Genomic DNA, 27,234 nt, shown 5'->3' on the forward strand with positions numbered 1-27,234 from the left:
ACCCCTAAAGACCAAGTGACCTGCGACCCACGCCCATAATGAAGTCCATGGCTTTTAAATTCCGTTCAGACTCCGAGAAATGGTCCCGGCCTTTGGCGATAATTTAACCGTCAGAAACAAAATACCATAAACGCCTGGAGATCAGGGAGTACTTTCAATGGTTCACGGGGAATGGGATTTATTTTTTTTTAAATCTCCTCCCACTCGTTATTTGTCAGTGCATTGTGTAGGCTGAGAGAGGAAAGGGTGCAGTAAAGGCTGGCATTGTGTGGAGATTTTGTGTTACGGACTGCCTCCTTGTACTGACCCGCTACAAGAGCTGATAATATATTCATGGTGTAGAAAGAGCAGTTCCTCAGAATGCGATACTTCCAAGTACGAAAAATATTCATAATACTGCTCGTAATTCTGTTCTGGCATCGGCTATTAAGTTTAATGCAAATTTAGTATGAACATCACTAAAGCTCCCTGTAGCTCATGGGAAGATTGTCCCGTTTTTTTTAAAGAAATAATTCATCTTAATCCCTGCTGTTTCCTATCCTTCAAGGATTTTGTTTTTTTAAGATACGTATGTTTGTATTAAGTACACACACACACACACACACACACACACACACACACACACACACACACACACACACACACACACACACACACACACACACACACACACACACACACGTGACGATGTAATTCCTTTCTGATGGACCCTGGTGCACCCAGCTTTGTTTAATGAGCGCATCCTCGGTGACAGATTCATTATTTGCATTCAGTTGCTTGAAGTCAAAACACATTAGTTACACTTACATTGCAATACAGATTTAATGATTTACTGTTTAACACCAATTTATTTTGATTAACATCTCGCTATTGGCAATTGTAAGTCCAATTAAATGCAGGACAACAGCGATTATGCGTTGTATAAATTAAAAATTCCGCAAACAGCAAATGTTACACGTTATTAGTATAATTTTGCCTGTAATTTCACATAAGAAATTGTATTCAATGGAATGTTGCAAAGGGCGTCGAATAAAATTAAATCAGCGATTATTAAATATGTTTTTTTAAAAATACCGTTTCAATATTCGACATATGCAATTTGTATTTCCAGTGTGATGCTTAATACATTAACGGGACATGAATAGTTGATCGTTTTTGTAAAAATTGGCGAGGTATCTCCCGGTGCCAAGATACCGGGCGGCGCGCTGTTTTGCAATTTATGAACTTCGAGCCAGGATTTCTGAAAATGTCAATCATTATAATGTCATTTTTAATATATCATGTGAAAGATTCAGGGTCACCAGCGCCTACACAGGAGAGCTGGTGGTAATTTAAAGCAGAGAGTCCTGCTACACGGTGTATGCTAATGTGGGATGGGTGCAGGTAACACGGAGTGAGCATGAAGCTGCCTCTTACATTACCGCTACAGCGCTGTCATACGTTGTGACTTTAAGCGAATTCATGTAATATGAATGATGTAAATGCAGAAGGTGTTTACCATTCTTGTCACCTCCAAAGAGACTGTTTTCAAAATAATGACACTTCACAGAACTTTCGGAAAGGCTATGCTGGAAAAAAGGGACATATGAAATGTTCATTTACATTCTAAAAATGTGGATTGTGACAGCGTGTATTTAAGACGGTTCTCGGGGCGGAAAATAATCTAATTGCGTAAATAAAATAAAAACTGTTACAAGATTAAGAACCAATACCAATTACAAAGTCCCCCAAAGGAAAAGCTATTTTGCCCACCAAGCGTTGCGTGTTATAGCAACAAACAGCGGCTTCTATTCAGTTCCGTCTTCGCTCCCCCCCCCCACCCCCCCACACACAGACTCCACTAATGCTCAAACTCACGGAGAGCCCTGCTCTTCCGCCGAAAGTTTGCGGATTCTTTTGCAAAGGCGATACTTTGTCACCCACAACGACTTATTTGTCCTTAGGTCAACGCTGTGGTATGGAAGAGGCGCCGGGCTTTCAGTAGGTTCTGCTAGATGAGGTGACTAGCTGTAAAAGCTAATCAGAACCATTTGTTAGAGAGAGCGAACAGGACTTTTCCGACTAATAGACGTAACCGACGTGGAAGAATAGTTATTCGTTTCCGGTATAGCACTTCATCGGAAGGATTTTATTTGTACTGACTAAGGCCAGGGGAAGTAAAGGTAACGGGCATGTCTTGAACTTATTAAACGGGCCGTGTAAGGGGTCCTTTGCAACGACCAGACAGTCTGACTGTGAAGCAATCATTCAGAGGATTTACATTAACATTTTGTCCAAGGTAGTTCCCAACTCTTCCGATACTCCCTGCAACCTATACGGAGCTCGTCAAATTAATTAGAGTGGGTTATAAAATCGTCTTTTCCTTTGTCAAAGAATTCGCAGCCGTTGCGACCGAGAGAGAAAGAGAGAAGAAAAAAAACTATCTGACGAAAGCGAAGGATGTTGCAGTTGGCGATATCAGATCACGATCAAACGTGATTGACTTGTCACGGGGCATGTTTAACAAGGAAAGTCAGCCAGCCCTCAACAACAAGAAAAAAAAGTTCAGAAATGGAAGAAGAATTGATGCGGCGGCGGAGTTTGACGCTGCAGGTGGGTCAGAGGTCAGATATACACAAGGATTATAAAGGGAGTGGGGGCTCTGGATTACAGCTGTATGTGGCGTTCCGTCTGGGTTACTGGCGATCGAATACAGATTCTCCAATTGTTCGTAAACAATTAGGTTACAGTCCTGCCAGGAGAACAGGTCTGGCGGTGTTACCGCAGTGGCGAAACTGGCTGGCGGTAAGACATGATTTATCCTGTGACGGCGTAATATTGTTCGAACCAACCTCAAATTTATTAGACTGTGAAAATTTAGTAGGCTGATTAATTTATGCTCGGTTGATGCATTAATCGCTTGTGAATGTTGCAATATCATATTTCATACACGCCTGCGGACATCCTGTGTATAAGAATGATGTATAATGTATAACCCAAACATCTAGACGTTATAATGCCCCGATAACATGCGCCTGTATTAAATATGTATTTATTCAATTAAGCATTCTGCATGTTTTAATTTGCATGGGGCCCGAGTAAGCGGGAGCCGATCTTTAAGCAGTTGCTGTTTATTATGTAGATCCGTAGACGCTTTAAGGTTATTGATTTTAATCTTAGCAGCACGAAGCAGAGTTGAAGAGACAGTTAGACTAAATAGTGTACAGCGATTTCAATTGCAATATATATATATATATATATATATATATATATATATATATATATATATATGACTACCACTATTAAAAATAAAGCTGACTTCTATACTGGATTTATACGCTTCATGTACGTTAGGCAGAAATAGTTTAAGAACCTCTTGTGTTTAAAATATTTTAGAGGATTGATTCTGTGCTTTGCACGTGTGGTGACCGATCCGTGTTGCGCGATGTTGAAAGAAAATTGTACATGGTAATTTAAACCTGATTGTGTAGCGGGGATCGACCCTTACGAATATAACAACAGACAGATCGTTTTGGGACGGTTAATCCATGTAAGGTTGAGGTTTCTTTTGTTTTGGAATTACACTGTGGATTTTTGTCCCGTTTTTAATGCCCGCTTCAGTGGTGGCTAATTATTCGAATGTCGCTTCAAGATAGTTTGACTTCCTCTTACAGCGTTTTCCCTGTATTGACAATGCCATAGATAGTGTCAGGGCTTATCACACTGCACGCCACCCTCGTGTGCTTCTGTTCATCAACAGAGCTCTATCCACATTTTAACGTGCGGGCTTTTTAATGCCCACATTTTGTGATCTATTTATTATCATCGATTCTAACATGGTGTGGTCAGAAATACAAATAAAGCGAATAGCTTCATAGGAAATCCTGGATATATTTCATAGTGAAATTTATGTTAAAATAAACTAGCGTTATAAAGACTGATGTACAACGATTATTTATTCTAGTTTATGAAATTACTATGCCTATTGTTTAAAATGTGAACGCGTGTAGCCGAAATAATACAGCAAAAACAACGCCTACAAGGTTGCTAAGCATTGTTTTTGTGCTCTGTGAGATCTTGGGTATAATCTGATATTTTACGCAATACTGTGGATACTAACTATCTTAATCTTGACCCCCATGCAAGGTAAAACTGGTCTTGGAAAGTAAACATTTTGGGTTGTTTTGTAATCTCCCCTCTATGTACACATTGTTTTATGTAGAAATTTTGTTTTCTACCTTCGAGCTAACATGAGTTACGAAGTTAGAAGCGAGCCTGTGTCTCAAAGAAATTCTAAAACAGCCCTCACAATGTATGGCCGTTTTAAAAACCACTTCCTATTGAAGTATTCAGTCCAGCAACCAACAGTGTTAGTTAAACTGGTTAGGATAAACAAAGCGCGATTGTTTAGTTAAACTAGTTAGCATAACACAAAGCGCGCTGGTGAATTCAGTTCTGTAATATCCTCATTATAAACGTAGAGAGTAAATATCTGACTTCTCTCCCGGTTTAAGTTATGCATCAGCGATACATATAGACGGACTAGTCTGTTAAAGGGGGTGGGGGTGGGGCGGTGGAGGTGGGGGGGGGGGGGGGGAACAGGTCCAGGCTGCTTGTTGCCCAGAGTAAACCATGAAATGTCTCGTACAGCAGGGCTGTAGTTAATTTGGCAGACAAGTCAAGTGTACCATCAAATAATCGGCTTTAAAGTCGTCAGAGCGAACTTTCCCTCGTGTGTTCAGATTTTGCGAATGCTAATTCATTCCCCAGCGTAAGTTTGGAAATCAGGGGGCCAAGTTGGCAAGATAGGAACGTATTTCATCCTCTATTAATTGTTACTAAAACTGTCCTAACTCGGGTTATTTGTCTTTCTCGCCTTAATGCAATGCTCATTCGCAGGATGAATTTTATGATGTTAAAATGGGGTCGTATTTGTCCGCCAGATAATCTATAAAATAAAGGGAACCGGAGCCATGGAGTTAAAATAGCCGGCACTTTGAGTAAGCTTAGTCTTTGACTGATGAAAGGTCTCAGCCCGAAACGTCGACTGTTTATTCCTTTCCATAGATGCTGCCTGTTCTGCTGAGTTCCTCCAGCATTTTGTGTGTGTTAGTCTTCAACTGTGTGACTTGTTCACTTTGTAGTTATAAGCGGGTGGGAGAAATTCTGCTGATTTCACTAGAAAATAGTTCTGGAAAGCGATTAGAACATGGGACTTGAAATACGATGGGCCAAGGAGGCCGTGGATAGCGGATAGCCGACCTACGTTGTAGATTGATCTACAGACCGTGTTAATGAATCAAGCGAGGAATGAATTGATGTCACGACTAAAGTGTACAGCATAGATCAAATTATCAGACAACATAGGACACGCCAATTGCTGACAGCTTGCATTCGCGTGTTGATAGATCGGAAAGACACTCATTCACCGTCATGAATTATCAAGTATGATTGTAAAGCAGTTAACCAGGCGGAAACCGGTCCTTTGCATTGGAAACCTCTCCAGCGACTGATAATTTAATTGTAGTATTAATATTAGTGTTGGTTGATACTTATATTCCATTCATATAAATATTTCTCACGTGCTTTAATGTTTCAGTAGATTATAAACATTGCCCAGGACTGCCCAGTCTGGCTAAAATTAAACAGGGAGTCCTGTCGAAACGTCGACTGTTTATTAATTTCTACAGATGCTGCCTGACCTGCTGAGCTCCTCCAGCAATTTGTGTGCGACTGTGTGTTGCTCCGGATTTCCAACAGAAGCTCGTGTTTTAAAATACCGAGGGTCCGTCTACTGACGCGGATAAATTGCCGGCACGACCAGTACTTGCGAGAACCATATTCACCGCCTACCCTCTAAATTTTGAGCAACTATTTTAATCTGAATCGTTCTTGGTTTCCAGTTTAATCTGAAATGTTCTTGGTTTCCACTGACAACGAGGAGAGAGGTCTCGGGCTGTAATAAATGACATCTTTTTACCAGAGCACGAGGGGGCAGGTGCAGAATAAACTAGGTATCTTTATGCAAATTAAGGAATGCAAATATTTACAACATGCTTTCTAAAACTGTGTTTTGAAGACGATATCACCACAATTCCCTTTTCTCGATGTTTGCCACTGGATTGGTTCCCGCCACGCCAACCTGTACTTGGGGAGATCCCAGTAGTTCCTCTCAATATTTGTCAATACATAGCGTCAAGATTGGAGCCATCAGTAACTCAAGCAGCTCCTATCTATTTGACTCAAAGTAAATTTATAACCCAAGGTGCCTGTATGTCACCTTATACTACCCTGAGATTCGTTTTCTTCTGGCCATTCACAGTAAATACAAAGAGAACAATAAATAAATATCGACAAAATGAGATGAAGAGTCCTTGAAAGTGTGGGAACAGTTCAGTGTCGAAGTGAGTGAAGTTATCCCCTCTGGTTCGAGAGCCTGATGGTTGAGGGGTAATAGCTGTTCCTGAACCTGGTGGTGTGGGTCCTGAGGCTCCTGTGCCTCATTCCTGATGGCAGCAGCGCGAAGAGAGCATGGCCGATGGGTTTTAAATCGTTATTCCGCTGTGGCAATAAATGTAATGGGGAGATGTAGCTCAGACCCCTGGTGCCCAATTTCATGGACTACCTATAACATCTCATTGGCCAGAATCCAAACTTAAATCTATCACTGGCGTAGTAGTGTTCAGCACAGTTGACCCTCTCACCCTTGCAATGTTAACAGACAGTATTAATTATTCTGGTTTACTGGTTTGACCGGCCAGGTCTTCCCAATTGATTAACTAAAGTAACTAATGATTCAGGGTCCAATATGCTTGAACTGTTTTTAATCGGTCCAGCCGCCTTGTTAGGGTGGAGAGGGAACAACTGGTCAACAGATGTCAGTCACGCTGATATAATGATTAATCTGTTGTACAGCAGGGAGCAGTTACTCCGGCAGACCGCGTGCACGTCCGGCATCAGACGCCGTCAGTGGACGAGACATTTTCCAATACAGAGTGCAGCTGATACTGGTGCCTGGCCCGTGCCTCCCGTAACATCTACTCCGGTCTTAAGCGGACTAAACAAGCCAATGGGTTGACAACACACAGAGAATGCGGAACTCCGCAGGTCAAGCAGAGTGGGAGGAGCCGAAAGAGCAATGGTTGAGGATGGGGACCAGTTCCGCCGGACGGTGGAGCGGTGGTGGTGGAGAACCGCATGGGTCTGTTGTCAAGAAAGAAGTCGAGAGCTTTAAGGCCTTCTTGATAGGATGGGGTGGGGGGGAGGGGGTGTATACTGACCGGAGATGCATGCTGAAAATGAGGCGGCCATGGCTATGGAATGGAAAGCTGTTGAGGGGATCGTGAGCATGTGATGGTGTCGCGGATGTGGGCGGGAAGAGACTGAACTAAAGGGGATTAAATGGAGTCGAGGTTATGCGGACACCAGCTCAGTGGGGCAGGAGCAGGCTGAAACAATGGGCCTACCGGGACAGGCAAGTGTTGCCTGACTTGCTGAGTTTCTCCAGTATCCCGAGTGTTGCTGTGGATTTCCAGAATCCGCAGTATTTCTTGTGCCAACGGGGTGTCGGTTGTGCCACGAGTTAAACTGCTTCGCCAACAGTGGCGTGCAGTAAAACTCAGCGCAGATTTCACAGTCCACGTGGGCTTAGGTGCGAACAAGTCAATTTCACAGAATGATCCATGCGGTGGGCGCGCCATTTCCATAACTCTTTACTAAGATTCAAGATTGTTTAAAGTCATTTCCAGCACACAAGGACGAAATAATTGTTACTCCGATCCGGTGTAGCACAAGAAGATAAAGAGCACTATGATAATGAAAACACAATAAATATAAATACATAGTATATATATATATAGTATGTTTATAAATTCACACTAAGCACAGGAGTGTCTGTACATAGGTGACTGACAGGAAATGATAAAGTAGTGGTGATTGGGGGTGTGGAGGGGAGGGTTAGTGGGTGCAGGTGTTGATCAGCCTTACTGCTCGGGGGAAGTAACTGTTTTTGAGTCTGGTGGTCCTGGTGTGGATGCTACGTAGCCTCCTCCCTGATGGAGAGGGATGAACAGTCCATGCGCAAGGACTCATGGGCATTTACTAAGTTAAAGTAATGAACACCATTCAGTAATCTCACAAACAATGAGAGCTCCTGTTCATTTTAGATAAACTTGTGATAATAATTTGAGTCATTAGCTGTCTTCCGGCCTGGGGCGTCTTATAAATTGTAAACTGAGTTCGCATTGATGATCTAATATATACACAGGTGACGTTTCGTGCCGAGACCCATCCTCAAGTCTCAAGGGTCTCTACCCAAAATGTTGCCGTTTTCTGCCTTTCCATAGATGCTGACTGACCAGCAGCCTGTCCAGTATTTTGTGTATGTTACTCTGGATTTCCAGCTTCTCTTCTGCTTCTGATATTTAATTCGAGTTGTTAGCCGTCTCCGGGCCTGGGGCGTCTTTGAAATTGCAAATTGAAACAAAATAAAACCTTTAAATTTCTGAAGCGAGAATTTGGTGCCTGTATTTCTCTCAAAATACAATGAATTCCTGATGAATTTCAGATCACAATTAAAACTGAGTTTGTGCCATCTAGAATAACACAAAAAGACACTAAACTTGATGCTTGCTGGAGCTGATTAAATGATAGACTCCACTCTCCGGTCCTCACTTAAAAACTTAATTTAAATAATTGGAATAAAATATCGTGTTCGATGTATTTTTTCGAAATTGAAATGGACAGAATAATCAATTTCCTTAATCTAACTTTTAAACAAATCACTACAAGACGGGCCCTATCATTGGAATAGTACAACTTGACCAGCAGAATTACTGAAATGTAAACACAAACGGAAGCATCTCCCGATTTCTTTTTTTTTTTAAATCTTGTTTTAGTACAAACTGATTCTGCTAAAACATACAGAAACAAAACTCCGCCATGGACAGTCCCAAGCCCGGCTGTGAAAGGTGGGTGGCTGGCAACTCATCCCGCAAAGACCCAGAGCTACAGAAACTCCAAAGACCTCATCCCTGGGTGAGGGAGGATCTGCGAAGTTGGGCCACACCTGGGGGCAACTTGAAAGACTGGCGAGCTGCTGTTGGCATCCTTTGCCCCAGTAGGGAGATGGCTAAACACAACGACAAAATGTGAATAAGAGAAACGCGTGCGTTGCGAAATACAGAACTTGTCGCTTCATCGACATGTATAGTACATCTGGTCCCACAAAAAAAAACACATTGCCTTCTTACGTTTAACTTCGAACTTTTTACATTTAAGTGAGCAGAGCTGGTATTTTAAAATATTCCACCATCACTTCAAATGGGCCTCAGAAAACGTTTGCAATCTTTCCCAAATTCTTCTTAGTTTCATGAAATGTAAGTAATCAACGAACCAATCAGGTCAAACAAAATGAGGCCAAAATTTAAACATACCTCTGCTTGGATTGAAATTGAACTTGCGAATGACAAAACCTGTTCTTACGAAGCCAACGTTTAAATAGCGTTGGGGCTCCCAGCGAAAGATGGGGAGCCTTAAAGTGGTCACAATCGCAATCAACTCGAATAACTGACCTTTCACCTTGTTATGTTTGACCTGGCACTTAATTAATCTGCTTTCTTGTAGAAGATGTTGACGTGAAGATCAGAACTAATCTCATCAAACCAGCAGTTTTTTTATTTTTAAAAGACGCAAAATCAGTAAATTTCCAGCTTCTCGGTGAGAATTATGGAGAAAGTTTGCTCCATCCTCTCCCCTGTAAAAAGGGCGCAGTGGTCTGTCCTCAGTGAAAATCCGCCAGGAGTACTTAATTAAAGAAACGACCAGCTAATTGCTCCTCGCGTTGATACGCAGAGATGTTAAAGTGCGTTGGGAGTAAGGTCGGTTCAACGTGTGAAGTGCGTACTTTTAAATTTTGTTTAAAAGCGTTTATGTGTGTGCGTGTGTGGAACCCTGAGCATTTTGGCCGCCGCTTTCCGATCATGAGGCAAGCGTGACATTTAAGTGTTCAATTGAGTTTTAATTAATGGAACTTCTGCAGCCCGACCTATTAGTGTCATGACCGATATACTGAAGCGTTTTATTTAACTTTCGGCAGGTGGCTCCGTTAATGAGAGAATGAATCATAGACTGGTTAAAAAAGGCGATTAAATTTAAAATGGGAACCTAATTCAATATAGGCGTTCGGTACTTACCATCAAACTGAGGAAAACATAGGCATTGTAAAGATTTATCTAACCTCTCCTGCTGCACGGATGCTAAACCAACTGCAGAAGACAATGGCATCTTGACATCTTATTTCCTTGCTTCTCATGACGCTATATAGTTAATAGCACAAAACTCGCGTTGCGCTGGTTTCTAGTTATTTATCTATTACAATCGTTAAACTGCGTGTGTCGTGCCCAACTAATTCTGAAGACTTCCACGTTCATCCCCTCCCCCCCCCCGCTTAGTTCCCGAGTCCGATCACAAAGTTTCACATACCGTTATCTGCCTGTAAAAGTAAATTCTCAAAAATTGCGTATTTAGTATTCAAGAAAATGCTTGAGTACTGGGAGCATTCACCCAGTGAACCCCCACCCCACCTCCCCAACAGCCACCCAACAACGTACAGTTAGCGGGCAGAGCGTATGGCGTTAAATGCCAACCTGAAGTTCGGTTTTTAAAACAAATCTCCGGCTGTAACTCCAGAATCCTTCTTTTATCTGCTTCGGATATATTCAGATCAGGTCGATCTCTCTTAGGCTGCAGTTATTTTAGTAACCTTTTACAGATGTTTCATGCTAAACAAAAGGATTTGGGACTACCCCTCTGAATTGTATTTACTAGAGTTCCGCAGGACAGAAATTCGCGTACAATCACATATGTGTATACTATTCCTACAAATGTAAGTATAAATGCATATAAAGGCCCATACAGTACATACAGGCGTACCTACATGAAACATACACGTGGGCGTCACAATAGCATAGTGGTAAGCACAACGCTTTACAGTACCAGCAATCCGGGCTCATTTTCCGCCACTCTCTGTAAGGAGTTTGTACTCTCTCCCTTGTGACCCTGCGGGTTTCTTCCGGGTGCTCCGGTTTCTTCCCACAGATCAAACACTTGATAGAAATTGGTCATTGTTGATTGTCCCATGATTAGGTCAAGGGTTAAATCGAGGATTGCTGGGCTCGAAGGGCCAGAGCGACCTATTCCGCGCTGTATTTCAATAAATAAAAATAAATAGAAAAATATTCAAGCCCATATATATTAAAACACACACAAGCACGTTCATAAACACATACATGCAAAAAACTCCGACTAAAGTTGAAATAACATACACAATTGCACACGCATGTAGACCACATACACAAGAGGTGCACACATACACACGCACTCACATTCAAACTCGTATACATACATGCATCTACTTTAATTCCGGATGCAAGGGAAAACTAAAGACAATTTCGCCCTTTTGTTGTGATTTCTAACCGAGCCGGCCTCTTGCGTTGGAGGCCAGCCCCGCGGAAGTAATGCGATACTGGTCTCTGCTGTGCTAAGAAGAATGCGGATACATCCAACACTCCAAAAACACTTCTGCGTCTAAAAATTTCATTTGCAGACAGATTTCCCGCAGACGAATACCCCCTACAGCCATCCTCATAACCTACTCATAAAAATGGAAACGTGCAGAAACACATCAAATAAAAAGAGATTCTTTACTTATTATTTCCCTGAGAGGAGACTTTAAGTGTGTTGAATCCTTTTGATGTGGAAAGAAAATTATGAGAAATGGCCAGTTCCTGCAGTCTACAGTAAACGCGTCCAAAAGTTTCTCTCTGAAAAGTCTGATGGTTGTTGGAATCCCAAACGAGCAACATTCCCAGCAAGGGGATGTTTGGGGGGAAATTGTCCAAAACCAGGCACCGTTCGCATGCTTGTTCTCTGAATAGCTGCTTCGTCCTGCACGCATCAAAAACTCGGCTCCAAGATCAGTTCTAGCTCCTCGCTTAGTTGCCACGTTTACCCTACAGGGGCACTGTTTTAATTGTGAATTTGATGCTGAGGGTTCATAGGAAGCCCGTATTATCCGGTAAGGACAAATTGTTACTGTCCCGGTAACAGCCAAAGCGGCTAATTAATTCAGGTCCGGGCTCTCCACATTTTGAAGACAGACAGCAGGGAGAGCTGGGTGGGGGTGGGGAGGGAGGGTGGAAGGATATGCATGTATACACACAAACACACACACAGACAAACACATACACATACTCTCACACACACAAACTCACAGACAACACACACACACAAACACTAAAACAAGTGCGCGTACACGCACAGAAACACGCCACAGACACTGTTCACACACCAATACTCCAATTTTTACACTCATCGGCCCTCGCAAAAACGCACGAGGTTCACACTCGTACACGCTCACACCAAGGCGCACACTCGCGCAAATTACGTAGATTCGCATTTTGACACAGCCCACAAAATCAGACACACAAATACGAACACAAACACACCCTCATTAGATGCACATCTCTCTCTCTGTCACACACACACACACACACACAAACACACAAGGATTTGCATTCATACCTGCGTACAGGCAGAGACATATCTACACTAAACTACACTCAGTCTTTTTTACAGATTTACATTAACACACAGAGAGAATCGTGCCGAAGAACTCACACTCACAAACAAAACAGGTCCACACATACATTCAGATTTACAGAGACTCTCTCTCCCTCAGTCTCTCAAGCACAGACACACATCCACACAGATTTAGTTATATATCTACATACTCATACACACTCAGACATGTAGAGATTTAATCACAATACCTACACACAGACACACTCATACGCCACCATATACACAATCTCTCTCCCACTCTCACACATGCATACTCACTTTCACAAACACGGGAAAATCTGCAGATATTGGGAAGCTTCTCTCTCTCTCTCTCTCTCTCTCTCACACACACACACACAGATTTAATCACACATAGTTCGAAGTTCAAAAGTTCAAAGTTAATTTTATATCAAAGTACATTTATGTCACCATATACAATTCTGCGAATCATTTTCTTGCGGGCATTCACTAAAGAATACAATAAATTCAATGGCAGAGAACATCCAACAGGATGGACAAACAACCATTGTGCACACGACAACAAAATAATGCAAATACAAAAAGAATCATATTGAGAACTCAATACATATCGAGAAAATGGTATGACGAGATTCTCTCTCTCACACACACACAGGGAAACTCTCTCACACAATCTCTCCCTTGCTCATACATACTCTCTCTGTCTCTCCCACTCCCCCCCCCCACACACACACATACTTTCCGTTGTGGTATTCAGATTCTCGCGGAAACGTTTCTCCAAAACATTCGCCAGTTGCACGGTTGAGCCGTCTGACATCTCTCCAGCTCCAGTTTCCAAAACAAGTTTGTGGCGAAAACATTCTCAGTGACGGGACAGACACACAGACCAGAAGGGGCCACGAGCCACCTTTCCGAGTAAAGGGAGCGCTTACCCTCCACCCTCACCTCCCCCCCACACACACACACCACCCAGACTAAATAGGAACGATTACGGGGAAGCGGTTAACGAGGATAAGGTTAGTTCAAGACGGCCTGATTGTGTAGCTAGAGCGTGCGGTGAGTTCAAAGCTAACTCAGGAAAGGGGCTACTGGCTTATAAGGAGGTTGCACTGTCGTTTGGAAGTTTACCCCCTCAACCATCAGGCTCTTGAACCAGAGGGGATAACTGCACGCAACCACACTCACCCCAACACTGAACTGATTCCACAGCCTATGGACTCACTTTCAAGGACTGTTCATATCATGTTCTCGTCATTTATTAGATTTAATTCATTCATAATATTATTATTTTGCGTTTCTTTTTTAAACTGTGAATGTCCACAAGAAAACGAATCTCGGAGTTGTATATGCTGACATATAACTAATTCCGATAAGAAATTTACTTTGAACTTTGTGTGAAATTGGCGCCCGTTATTTACTAATTAGATATTTACACGGGCATCTTCACAGTCACTGAATACGGCGTTTAGAACACGGACCGAAGCAGCCCACACTGTTCCAAACGCAAAGTTTAACACAGGAAAAATGAAATGAAGCTTTCAAGGTCGGGTCACATGCTACCTTCCTTGCGCTGAGGTTTCGCAATAATGCGTCGATATTTTGGACAAAATAATTCAGTTTATATTTACTTGTGATATTGTGATCGTGAGACACCGAACACGCTCTCACGCAGATTTCCCATTGCATGTGTTCCTCGTGTCCAGGGAACCGGTTTGTGCAGTGAAATATTGGCGCTGAAAACTCGACAAATGAGCTTGTCAGTAGGCAGTAACTTCTGTTCAATTAAGGCAGGTAGATTTTACGCCCCTCCCAGATATATCGTGACATCTACGCGCTATCCAATTTAAATCAAGTCGCTGATATTTACCAGGAGAGGATCGTTCAAGTGTTTTACGACTATTTAGTTACTAAAGAAGCCGCGCTCTCTCTCTCTCTCTCTGGGATCAAATGCTTACAGAAACCTACATTCAATTTGAGACTTTCCGAGGGGATTGTAACATCTCCGGTTGTAACATTGCCGGATGAACGAGGTCTGGTTCAGCTGGTTGGGCGCACCCTCGGTCCATGCTCGGCAGCGCCTCCTGCTGGCAGACTGCGCGGCGTCTTAGCACTGGAGACGGGACAGTTACTGGAGGGGAGGGAGTTCTAGCGGCGGACAGGGCCCGCGTGAAGGTAATAGGCCTCGGGGTTTTGTAAAAGAAAGACTCTGCTCCAGCGCCCACCTCTGCAATTATTTTAAGCAATGGGGACAGTGAATGAAACGTTGCTGATGTACCTCGGGATGTTTCTATGACATTATCACGTTATTGAAGTTTGGCCATTTAGCAGACAAATCGACTTAGTGTTGACAACACTGAAATCTTGCCCTCCTACTGTCTTTCAGTGTTGACAGTTCCTTCCCCTATTCCCCCGTGCTTTTACAAACTTCAGCTCACTGTCAAAGAGCAGTACAGCACAGAAACAGTTCTTCGGCTCGTCTAGTCCAAGCCGAGACCCATCGACCCGCACCCTCCATTGCCCTCTCATCCATGTACCTACTCAAACTTCTCTTAAATGTTGAAATCGAATCGAGGCCACCTGTTCCGCTGGCAGCTCGCTCCACACCTTCATCACCCTCTGAGTGAAGACGTCCTCCTCCCACCACCCCCCCCCCCCACCACCAGCCCACGTCCCACTGCTTTTAGATGTTATAATAAGATTTTTTTTCCATAGAAAAAGAAACAGCCAATCTTCAGCAAAGCAAATCGAGTCGGTATGGAACAGCTCGTCCGCAGCTGAAGGGGACCCAGATAGAGCAACTGGCCCGCACGCAGTCGGCGGAGGTTTCAACTGATCACAGTTTGACATCAACGCGCTGTTAAATCATTACAATAAGCACATTACATGTAATTTAATCTAATATCTCGTATTTTCATTTGGAAAAAAATACCACGTGGAAATAAAATGGTGGATTATTGCACTCGAGAAAATTGCTGATGAGGGTTACAGAATAAACCCATACTTACAGCAGAAATAACGATGATTAATTATACCTTGTCAATCACTGTGTATGAAGATATAAAGCCACCATCAAGCAGTATATTAAGCGCCTAGAGCAATTACAGGTTTTAATTCGCAGTTCAATTTATATCAAATTAAGTACTTGAATTTTAAATTCAGATAAAATCATTTAAGTGAAGAATAATATGGTGCTGGTTCAGTCGCTTAATAATATCAAGAGATTTGCTGGATCACAGTATCTAGATTACAACCTGTCATTTATCAGAGCGGAGCTCGGTCACGTAGATTAAGCAGTCTGCGCCTGGAGTTTTATTGTTTGGAGTTAGTCACGGTTGCTGGCTGGTGGTACCTTTGTGTGTTGGTGTGGGGAGCGGCTGCTAACAGATGGTAGCGGGGAAGGTGACGTGTTGTTGCTGAGGTTGCAAGCGGCCGCTGCAGTCAGCTATTCAATTCACCTATCAACTCTTACCCCGCGCAGGAGACACAATCTGTGATATCAGCAGCATTTCCCGAACACCCCCCCCCCCCCGCTCCCCTGAGCGCGTGGATAACAATGTCTTTATCTACCGCCCCCCCCCATTTATTTAAATCTGAGGAACCGAGTCTAATTCGGTGCTTTCCAGAAGTAGGTAGAACGTGCATGTCACACACGTGACAAAATAAAGTTACAGGTATTAAAGTTATAAAGATTTATTTTTCACATTATTGGGAGAAATGAGTAATAATCCCCCTCCCCACACCCTCCCACCCTCCACTGAGTTAAGCCGCTGAAACGTCGTAACACCGCCAAGGCCTACCTGTACTCGTGGATCCCACCTAACCTTGTAAACTGCAGAAGCAAATGCGATATGGAGGGTAAATGGACGTATACTTTTCTATAACACCTCAAGACCACAAGACTTAAGAGCCAAATTGGGCCACTCGGTCCATCGAGGCTGCTCCGCCATTCTATCACGGCTGGTTTATTGTCCCTCTCAACCCCATTCTCCTGCCTTCTCCCCGTACCCTTACTAATCAAGACCCTATCTTTCCGACTGCGAGTTAGGAGTGGCTCCGGTGAATTGCATCTGGATTCAGGGTGCCGCCGACTCCTTTGTGACCAATGTAGAATGCCTTGATTTTCAAGTTTAATCTTGTTCTGATTGGGCACCGTGCGCTCCCGAGACTAACAGGATTATTCCTGTTTTCTCAGGCGATCTTGTAGTTCGTATTATTCGAGGCTCCCAGCACCCACCCACCTACGTTCCGCTTAGAGGCTAGCCCTAACAGCTATATTTCAAATGCATGCCGTGAAAATATTCCAATAGGAATTATTTTAATTGCAATCCAGAGAAGAAGAAAAAAAAAATCAGACGTCACGCCTGGCATCCACGTTCTGGGGATTTAATGATAACATGGCACTCGTCCAATACTTGGTTCATTCATCAGTAACCTCAGGATACAATATCTTGACTGTTATGGGAAACTCAGTATACGGCTCATACCGCCGTTAGACGCTGCTAACATTGATATTGCGGAGAAATTGTTTCCCGACATGATACCTAGACCAGGATGTACTTCACAAGGTGGGTAAGGGGAGGGAGGAAGAGCTCTCAACTGTAGAAAGCGCGCCCGCCACGCTCATTTGCCTCAGATCACTCCCGCGACGGTTTCAATGCACCCCCTCTGCCGCCCTTAGTCACTTACAGGGAAATAAACCTTCTTCTTATCAAAAATGGTTTGCAACGGAAGCACAAGTAAGTAGAAAAGCAACCTGTTTATTTTTAGATTGTTCAAACATGCGTTAACAACTTTGTAGTGTATTTACAGACAAATAGACTGTGCATTATATTACTCCCGGTACACCATCTACGCTGTGCACTAGGGCTATTTGCATTTCACGTTTGCAATATGCGGTCCCCACCAATGGCGAACGCTCATTCACACCTCCAGTTTATGTAGAGTTAAATTAAAGACGCAACGCTTCGGTTTATTAATCTTGTTGCGGCCATCCAGTTGAGAGGAGTAATCTTTTCCCTTATCCGTCAACTTTCCCCGGTGTTCTGCGTGTAATGTTGAGAATGCCAGTTCGGGGATTGTCATCTCAGAGAGGTCCCGTTGTATTCGGTAGCGGGTTTTGTTTTCAGAATTAGTCCTCCCCCATAACCGAGCGGGCGTTATCAATACCGCCCGCAGTAAAACAGACGTCGCTGGGACGGGGCAGGATCGTAATCGCGGGATTGTTGTAAACAGAATGCGTTTTATTTATGGGCTCTATAATGTAAATTGCTGAACATTCAGCCAAACAACGATCTTCTCTCCTCGCTGTATCACATAAACAAAATATACATGTACTGATTGTTAAGGAGCTGTATGTTAACCAACAAGCGGCGTATCCGTGTTCATATCTACATACCAGTCTCTGGGGTTATACAATCACAATCTGAAGACTTGTGCGATAATACTCATAGTACTTTCCTATATATATATATAAAGCTCCTTCATACACACAAGCGCGTGCGATATAAAGAACGCTTGGCCTATATATAGGTGTGCGTATATGTATACATGTGTGTATACTGTATATTTCCTATGTACATATTAACAACGCTTTGCCCATTCTCCTTTCTCCGAACGATATTATATCTACTTGTATAGTTTGAGCATGGACAGCTGGTCTTCGTCCTTGCGTGAAACCAATTGACTGACTAGGCCAAAGTATCAGTGACTATCAAAAACCTCTGTGCCACGGATCATTCGCGACCCGCGTCTATCGCAGCCCAGGCAAGCAAGACAATCCTCTGCCAGAGGCGAATTCCGTCTCTTGGGTGTTTTCGCCCCGACTTGGAGCTCCATGCTGCGGAGCTGGTCCAAGCGGTTATCTTTGTATGCGGTCTCTCTGCTTACAAATATGCAGTTTGACAACTGACTCCGGCCACCGTGTTCTCCGATAAAACAATTATATAAACAAATCGAATTCAGCATATAAACCTGAACAATTAATGAGTACCCTTCACTGTATAGGACACCAGCGTGGCGGGCAACACTTAGTGGAGCCCGTTATCTTTCTCACAACTAATAATAAATCGATATGAATGAGCAAAAATCGTCTGCAGACAAACAAATTTCGAACACTGTTTAATTGCTGCCAAGTATAGAGATTGAAAATCTCCTGAAGTTGCACCATTCCTTGACACGGGGGATTGGTCAGATACCTGGGATGTTTAGGAATAAAGTTGCGGTTATTTGATACTCGATTTCCGGCAAACTTACAAACCTTGGTCATTACCAGTGGAAAATGAACTTCTTTCTGCATTTCTCCAAGATGTACTGACATAAATATCTATTTAAAAAAAAGAGATAAAATTTCAATGGCGAATATTTGCCCTTTGTAACGACTGCAATCAGGGGAATAAAACTGGGCTTGCGGTGCTTGGTGTGTATGGGAAAGGGCCAGAAATGCAAGGCCAGACTTTGACTGTTCTCATTTGGGGTCACGCCTCTTCCCGCTCAATCCACAAATCCCATTCCACTTCAATACAATTCATGATTGTAAAGTTTTGGTTAAACCCCATTTCGCCGCCGCATGTAGTATCACTACCGATTTAAATGTTGGATATAACGGGAGTCCATAGTTCAGGGGCTTCGCTGCTAACTCGTTTTCTTAAGTCCGAAGCGCTGCCTTACATTCTGAAGCAGATGCTTCTTTGCAAACCAGTACTTTCGAGTTAGTCAGGGTAATTATTGCAATGACCCGAACGCGTGTGGGTAGGTTTGCGATTGACTTAATGGGGCAAACTAATTAGGATTCTGCGTCTTTAAGGGAAAAATCGTTGAACTTTTAAAAATGTTATTTTTCCATGCAGTCTCCCTTTAAATTTGAAAGCCCCCAGCACGCGTTGCTATAATAGGAAGGCGGTGGCGTGGAGACAGCCAATGGGCACACGCGGGGGGCGGTGACGTGTCGTCCCGGTAGAAAAGGCGCGGAGCCGGCGATGGCCGCTGCTGTCAATCACGGAGAGAAAACCGGGTGCAACAGAGCGGCGTTAAAGGATTACACCAAATTCAGAACTAACCCCTCCTCCCCAATTACTCACACAAGACTTCGCTTTGCACAAGAGTAACTTACTAAAAACAACAAGCCATCAAGTCTGCAGCTTTTTGCATCGAGATCAGACATTGTAAAAAAAATAACCTGTGTTTTTTACCCTCTGTGATCGAGCCTTTGTACATCTTGATGCGAGCTATTTAAAAGGAGCGGGGTACCTTCCCCACTTAAAAAAAAGTTGCAAGTGACGTGATTTTTTTTTTGATTTTCTTATTTTTTTTTAAAGACCGGTCCTGTGGTCTGACCTCGCTTTTGTTTCTGTTGCTGAGAGAGCGAGAGCGAGAGATTTGGGCATATCCGCGTATAAATGCATGGCTTAAGTCTCCGGCTTATGGAAGTTCTGAGTTCGAAGCCTGAGCAAGACACGTGTAATTTCCGCCGCTCAGCGATGCTTTTCCACGGAATCTCGGGGGGTGAGATGCAGGGAGTTATAGAGGAGATGGAAAGACGGTCGAAGATGGAGCCAGCCAACAGTGCGGGGATAGAGATGGGGGAAAAAGACACGGTAGGCACCACGGGTTTAACTATTCTAGAGGACTGCGCTGGGATTGGGCAATTGTTATTTAAAACAAAATCGTTTTATGCACCCACGCCTAACGAAGTAAGTTATTTTTAAAATTAGTTTTTCTTGCTATAATCTTTTTAACCGGATGCTAGAGCGACTGCTTTGAATCTGAGTATCACAGACTCGGTCCTGGTGGCGGGTGACTGATGTCTTCCGGAGTATCCATCAGATGGAAGACTTTAATCAAACGTTATCATTAATCAGATTTTTAAAGGAAGATGCCTGCGCTTGTGAAATCAAAACTTTGGAGAAAGGCAGACAATGTGTAGGATCCTGCCCACGAGCAGGTCGGATGTGTTCCGCGTGATAACCTGGGCTCTGCCGCTTGTGTTTAGTCTTAAAATTTCACCAGACAAACAACAAAAAAAAATTAAGAAAAATTAGGGGCAGCTCGATTTCGTTGTCTGAGTAACTTTATTTTCAAACTGAAACAGACATGTCTGCGCACGGATTAAGCAGACGGTAAGAAATTGCAAACATGGGCTCAAGGGTTCGGCTGTTCTGGTGGGAAGTCGCCTGGAATAAGTTGTGGAGCAAATGAGTCTTAGACGGGATTGCTGCGAAAATAAATCCCACAAATTACCGATCGAATATTAAAACGTTTACAATGATTTTCTCGAAAGGAACCGATGTTGCCTTTCTTTTTAAAGATGGGGTTGTTTCAAATCGCTGGCATTCAGGTTCCAAAGTATCACCCTCAAAGAGATGTTTCAATGGGATTGCAAAATAACGGTAGGCCTGTGTTCATAAATAATAAAACTTGTCATATAAACAGCGACTTTAAACCTGACAGTTATTGAAACAGAATGTGATTAATAGTTTGGCAAAGGATCAGTGATACGTGTTTGTGGAAATGAAGGCGCCCTTTGTATTGAGCGAAATTGTTAGCAGGAATATTTGCATTAAAGTGGAGATGAGGTGTTTTAAACAGTGGTTGTGGTGGCGGATAGAAGAAGCAAAAATATTCTGTGTGACGAGGCTGTTAGCCCGCAGCTACTTTGAAGGTTTGCAAGAATTCGGAAGACAACAGGACAAAAAGAGCCGCTTCGGTAATATTCAGCAGCAATCAAGTTCTTGTTAACCACGTAATTTAGTCCAAGTCAAAAATTAAACAAGGCAGCATCTAGAATAACCATAGAAGCGTGCATGTAACGTATCAAAAGTATAACGCTGTAGTGGAATTAATCAGACCGTAATCCGTGTTTGAAATATATATGGTGTGAGCACTTCCCCGGCTGACAAGGTGTATATATCTATCGCTGTTTCTGGTGCGTGGTAGAGTGGGCGCTGACGGGGTAACCGCTTCTGTTTTTCAGACTATGCCGTCTCTTAGCGGCGACCGGCCCGCTCTCTGCGCCGGCTGTGGGGGCAAGATCTCCGATCGCTACTACCTCCTGGCCGTGGACAAGCAGTGGCATATGCGCTGCCTTAAGTGCTGCGAATGTAAGCTGGCCCTGGAGTCCGAGCTGACCTGCTTCGCTAAGGACGGCAGCATCTACTGCAAGGAAGATTATTACAGGTACCTCAAAACACTAAAATCGCGGCCAACACGCCAATCCCAGCCCGCAGCAACACGGGGGCGACCGCATTGTAAGAGAGAAGACGCGAATTTCCACCCAATTAGTCGGGATGGTCTAACTTGGAATGATATAGCCATAATTAGCGTTAAACATTATTGTCTGAATCACTGTGCGTCAGTTAAAGACCTTTTTTTTTACACAAAGTGCTTTTCGGAGTAGACACCACACTCAAGCAGAGGGCACGAATGCCTTTTTCTTGATAAGTAAATGCTTTAATTCCATCGGGTACTTAGATACTTTTTTGCTGTTTCCCTGTCAGAGGGTCTGAAGTTTAGTGTGAAAACAGTGAGATGATCATCCGTCTATGATCAAAACGGAATATTAAATCCAAACAAGCAATTAAATTGTTTTGCGATGGTCGAAGTTGTTTGAAACCTGTTATTGGGGGGACGGTGTATAAATAAAATCACATTAGCTCTTGTCACGCCGTAAGTAGACCACAATAGAAACAATAAAACGAGGCTTGTGTTAATACTCTAATTAAGTTTAATTGTGTTCTAACTGTGTTAAATAAAATTTAATACCAGCGACAGCGATTCTTGCAGTTAAATATAATGGAATGAACGACACCCAGCAGTTACAATAACCCGGCAGGGCACGGTGTGTTCCCACTGTATCAGGCGAAAGCGGTGTTTCTGCCGCTAGTCAGTTTCCTTGTATCGGGGTCTTGGCTATGGAATTAATCCGAATCGGAATCAGGTTTATTATCACTGGCATATGTCGTGAAATTTGTTATTTTGCGGCAGCACTACAGTGCAATACATAAAACAAATTTCACGACATTGTGCCTGTGATATTAATGCTAATTCTGATTTTGATTAAACGGACTTGTGAATTTAAATTGGGGGCAAATATAGGCAGTCCGGTACCGGAGAGATCTGGGCTTTTTGCTTTCAGCCAACCGTGTGGTTACCGGGCACGAACAGGGAGAAAAGAACAAGCTCGAGAAGTTTCACACAGGGGAGGTTACTACGAGTTAACGATGTTTATTTTTGTATCTTGGGAAGGCATATTTGCCGTATTTTATTGCAAGGCCGCGAGACAGTGATTCTATCTGGCATTGATAGCGAGAGAGAAAAAAAACCTTTGCAAACCTTTGAAACGCTTACAACGACGGGGAAATGATCCCCTAATCCGCATTCGGCGCGAATAAGTGAGGGTTTAAAATAGGATTCTGCTAGTAATAAGATTCTGCGGCTCTACAGGACGGAGCTGGTTAGTAGAGATTTCACGCCTAGTCTCAACTTGGTCTGTGAGCTATTTCTGCAGAGCACTCTTATACTTACAAGGGACATTTAAATAGTTAATGTTTTAAATCATGCAGCGTCATATTTTTCCAACGATTTTCTAATTTAAGACCCGCAACGCAGTTTAAGGCAAACGGGCCGAAATATAACAGGAATATTTATTTCGGTTCGTGTGCTCTAGAGCAGGCGAAACGTCAGCCAGCTAAGCTCAGAGAAGCTGTTTTACGGGAGTAGTGATTTCCAAGTGGAATATGTGGGAACAAGTGCAGGGGACGCCAACGAATTATCATAATTTTTCGGATGGGAGGGGTTGCTAAAATGTGTGGGATATAATGGAGTCTAAGGAATTGTTTTGCGCTATAATTCCAGTTGTTAAACTCCCTCACCCAGTTTGATTAGCGGTTAACGAAGGCGGAAGGGTGGCGGTTTAAATGGAGCTCACCCGTTAACCGGTATCCAGCACCCCCAAGTTTTAAACCTTCAGTTTCAGGGAGGAGGGAATCCTTCCTGAAAGAGCCCCCCGCTGTAAAACGAACCATTTGCCCTTCTGCGAGGAACTGTGGCCTAAAACGGTATAATATTTCTAAAGTTAAGACAAATCTCATTGAATAGAAAAGGAGATGGAGTGTGTCAGGCGCCGCTGCGAAGATGTGGCTGACAATCTTTTCAGCGGGGACGGGCAGTATTCTACAACTTCACGCCGACCCCAACCAAGAGTGTGTAGGATTCTTAAAGCAGGGAGACGGGACGTTTTGAAAGTAGAGTTTAATCATTTTCTTGATATGTTATTGCAAATATGACGGTACTGCCAAAACCCCAAACTCTAATAATTCCTGACCAAAACCTTTCTGCAAACCCGACCTGTGCTGGGGGTGGGGGGGGTGGGGGGGGAATGTGGTTTTAGTGCGTTGTTTGTATGAATGCTTATGGTAAGAGTAGAGGTGTGTGTGTGTGTGGTGGGGGTGGGGGGGTGGAGGTTGAGAGAGCTAAAGACAGAGTCTTAGAAACACAGTTGGTGCGTGTGTGTCAGATTGGTGTCTGTATCTGTGTATGAGTGCTGACAGATGTGTGTATGTGGGTATTTGTGTAAGTGTCAATGTATGCGCGAGAGAAGAGAGCGTGTGGGAGAGGTAAAGGCTGACTTAGGAAAAACTGTTAGTGATCGGTTTAGTGTGTGTGTGTGTATTCGTGTAAGTGTCTATCTATTTGTGCATGAGGGAAAGATAAAGACAGAGACTTTCAGTACATGTGATAGGTTTTGTGTGTGTCTGTGTGTCTATGTGCATGAGTGCTCATATCAGTGTGTGTATATATATTCCAGTCTTTGTGTGTGTGTGTGTGTGTGTGTGTGTGTGTGTGTGTGTGTGTGTGTGTGTGTGTGTGTGAGAGAGAGAGAGAGAGAGTGTTTTGTATGGGTGTCTACCTGTCTGTGTGCGTGTACCTGTGGTTTGAGACATACTCTTTAGACAACACCACCACCTTGGTTCTTCACGGGAAGTATCTGATTGTAATGATATTCCACACCACGGACGAAGCGTTAAACTAACTTAAGAACAGTTGACATAAGACACCAACAGGTTTTATACGTAACGTTTCCCTTCGCACTCCCCGCAGGAGATTCTCCGTACAAAGGTGCGCCAGATGTCACCTCGGGATCTCAGCGTCGGAGATGGTGATGAGAGCCAGGGACTTGGTCTACCATTTGAACTGTTTCATATGTACCACGTGCAACAAAATGCTGGCGACCGGAGATCACTTCGGCATGAAGGACAGTCTGGTGTACTGCAGGGTGCACTTCGAGACACTGATTCAGGGCGATTTTCAGGCGCACTTCAACCACACGGATGTGGGCTCCAAGAGCGGCGCCACTCTGGGGTTACCCTTCTACAACGGCATGAACACGGTGCAGAAGGGTCGGCCTCGCAAGAGGAAGAGCCCAGGGCCCGGGGCTGACCTGGCGGCTTACAACGCAGGTAGGAACCTCGCAATACTCTGTCTGGGCTGGTTATAACAACTGGTGAGAATGTGAGCCAGATTGGGCGCTTCTTGTGAAAGCAGCGCCCACTTCTACCACAAATAGGATGGAGGTAGACCCATGTCAGAATGCCACTTTTGCCCCTTGTGTTGCCCTATGGCAGGTGGCTGTAATTGCGAGGCACCCGTGGTTGGTAACTAAGTCCTGGACTTAGAAGTCGTAGAACATTAAAGCACAGAAAGAGGCCATTCTGCCCGTCTAGTCCGCTCCAAACCATTATTCTGCCTAATCGCCACGACCCGCACTCGGACCATAGACTTCCACTCCACATCCGTTTACCTATCTAAATCTTCCTTAAATGCTGAAATCGAACCCGCATCTACGGCTCGTTCCACACTCTCACCGCCCCCTGAGAAGGTCCCCCCTCAGGTTCGTCTTCAACATTTCATCTTTCACCGTGAACCCGTGACCTCTGGTTCCGGTCTCACGCAACTTCAGCGGCGAAAGCCAATCTATACCCTTCATGATCATACACCGTGTGAGGTGGTACTGTCCAAGCACAGAAAACAATACCCCACACTTTAAAGTGGGGCGCACAGCCTTTTCCTCCTGGTGAAAGGGAACGGGAGAGATGTGGTTCCACATCACCCCAACCCCTTCCATAGCAGGCTATTTGTCCAAGAGGCGCCTAAGCTTGGGGCAAAGTTCCTTATGAGAAACTTATAGTTTTGTTGTCTGTAGTTCCTGGGAGCCGCTGGCCTCGACCCAAGATTCCCTCCCACGTGTGTGCGTGTGTGTTTGTGTGAGACAGAGAGAGAGATCGTGTTTCTGTATTAAATGTGTGTACTGTTGTAGTGTGTGTTGATGTGTGTATGTGTGTGTGTGAGAGAGAAAGAGGGGAGGAGATTGTTTATGTGTGAGAGATAGCGTTTGTGTGTGTTGTAGTGTGTGTGTGTGTGTGTGCGTATGTGCCCGTGTGTGTGTGTGTGTACGTGCATATGTTAGGGTTTTGTGCTTTCCAGCTTTCCGGAGCGACCTTTCACCTCCTGTTTACTGAGCTATTTTTACACGTCAATATTCTTAAAGAGACACTCTCTCAGTTCAGGCCCAACTCTCCAGTGACGTTCTGGGAACAGTCCTGAAGACAGTTTGCAAATTGTTTCAACCACTTTGCAAAACACATACTAACTCAAGAACTGAGGCAAAACGATGAGGTACGGGAGTTGGGGGGGGGGGGGGGGGAGAGGGCCGTATTGATGAAGGAGGCGATTGATTTGGAAGACGGGTTCTGTGCGGCTGGTGTGGGGCGGAAAGGGAGTGATATGGGACGCGTTTTCCATCTCACTCCCTCTAGCTGCCCCTCATAGTCCATAAGTACTTAATTTTTAGGGGCAGAATTATTTAGGGCTCATGGAATCTGCTCCGCCATTCGATTAGGGCTGATTTACTATCCTGCTCAACCCCATTCTCCTGCCTCTTCCCGGTAACTTTTGACGCCATGACACATCAAGAACCTTTGAGCCACCGCTTTAAATATACCCGCTGACTTGGCCTCCAGTTTGAGGAGGACGACCTGGTTCCCCTCTGACGGGAGTTCATTTGTCCTGTTCTTGGGTAAACAACCCCATACCCTGTCCAGCTTTGTGGCGAGGTTAGCGCGGTGTTTTTCTTCCGGTGAATAGGGATCCGGAGAGGTGTGACGCCACATCCCAACCATTGCAGGCCATTTTACCAAAAAGACGCGTCTAAACCTGAGGTGAAATTGTATGTAGGGAACTGTTAAATTGGTCTATAATTGTAACAGATACCGAGGTACAGTGAGGCCCATCCGTTCAGTGTAGCAGTGAGCGGATAGTTTCTCGATCAGTAAGGAGATGACAGGAGAATGGGATTGAGAGGGATAATGAATTAGCCGCGAGTAAATGGCGGAGCAGACGATGGACCAAATGGTGTAATCCTGCTCCGAAGTCTTAAGGTCTTCCCGTTGGAAGCAACAACAGAATACGGGATAAAATGTTAGTTGCAGAGAAAGAGCAGTTCAGGTCGACAATAAGGTGCAATGAGGTAGATTGTGAGGTCAAGTGACTATCTTATCGTACTAAGGGAGCGTTTAATGGTCTAACATCGGCGGGGTTGAAGCTATACTTTAGCGCACTTCTCGGGGATTCTCAGCGGTGTTAAAGCCAGCGGGAGAATCTCAA

General features: G+C 44.0%; 1 protein-coding gene across 5 annotated transcripts in view; it reads left to right on the forward strand.

Moving 5' to 3' along the window:
* The first annotated feature begins 2,152 nt into the window (after positions 1 to 2,152).
* Positions 2,153 to 27,234, forward strand: part of LOC140731166 (LIM/homeobox protein Lhx2) — a 72,882-nt gene continuing 47,800 nt past the window's right edge. The window contains exons 1-3 of one of the 5 annotated variants that reach the window (XM_073052571.1): positions 2,153 to 2,592; positions 21,548 to 21,750; positions 24,673 to 25,031. In XM_073052571.1, coding sequence (XP_072908672.1) covers positions 2,551 to 2,592; positions 21,548 to 21,750; positions 24,673 to 25,031 — 604 coding nt within the window. In that variant the 5' untranslated portion in view covers positions 2,153 to 2,550. Of the gene's footprint in view, positions 2,593 to 2,660; positions 2,785 to 17,124; positions 17,145 to 17,211; positions 17,316 to 19,598; positions 20,172 to 21,547; positions 21,751 to 24,672; positions 25,032 to 27,234 lie in introns of those variants that run through there. The other 4 variants (XM_073052572.1, XM_073052574.1, XM_073052573.1 and 1 more) reach the window with 4 other exon arrangements.

This window comes from Hemitrygon akajei, chromosome 7, assembly GCF_048418815.1.
Source record: "Hemitrygon akajei chromosome 7, sHemAka1.3, whole genome shotgun sequence".
Classification (NCBI taxonomy): Eukaryota; Metazoa; Chordata; class Chondrichthyes; order Myliobatiformes; family Dasyatidae; genus Hemitrygon; species Hemitrygon akajei.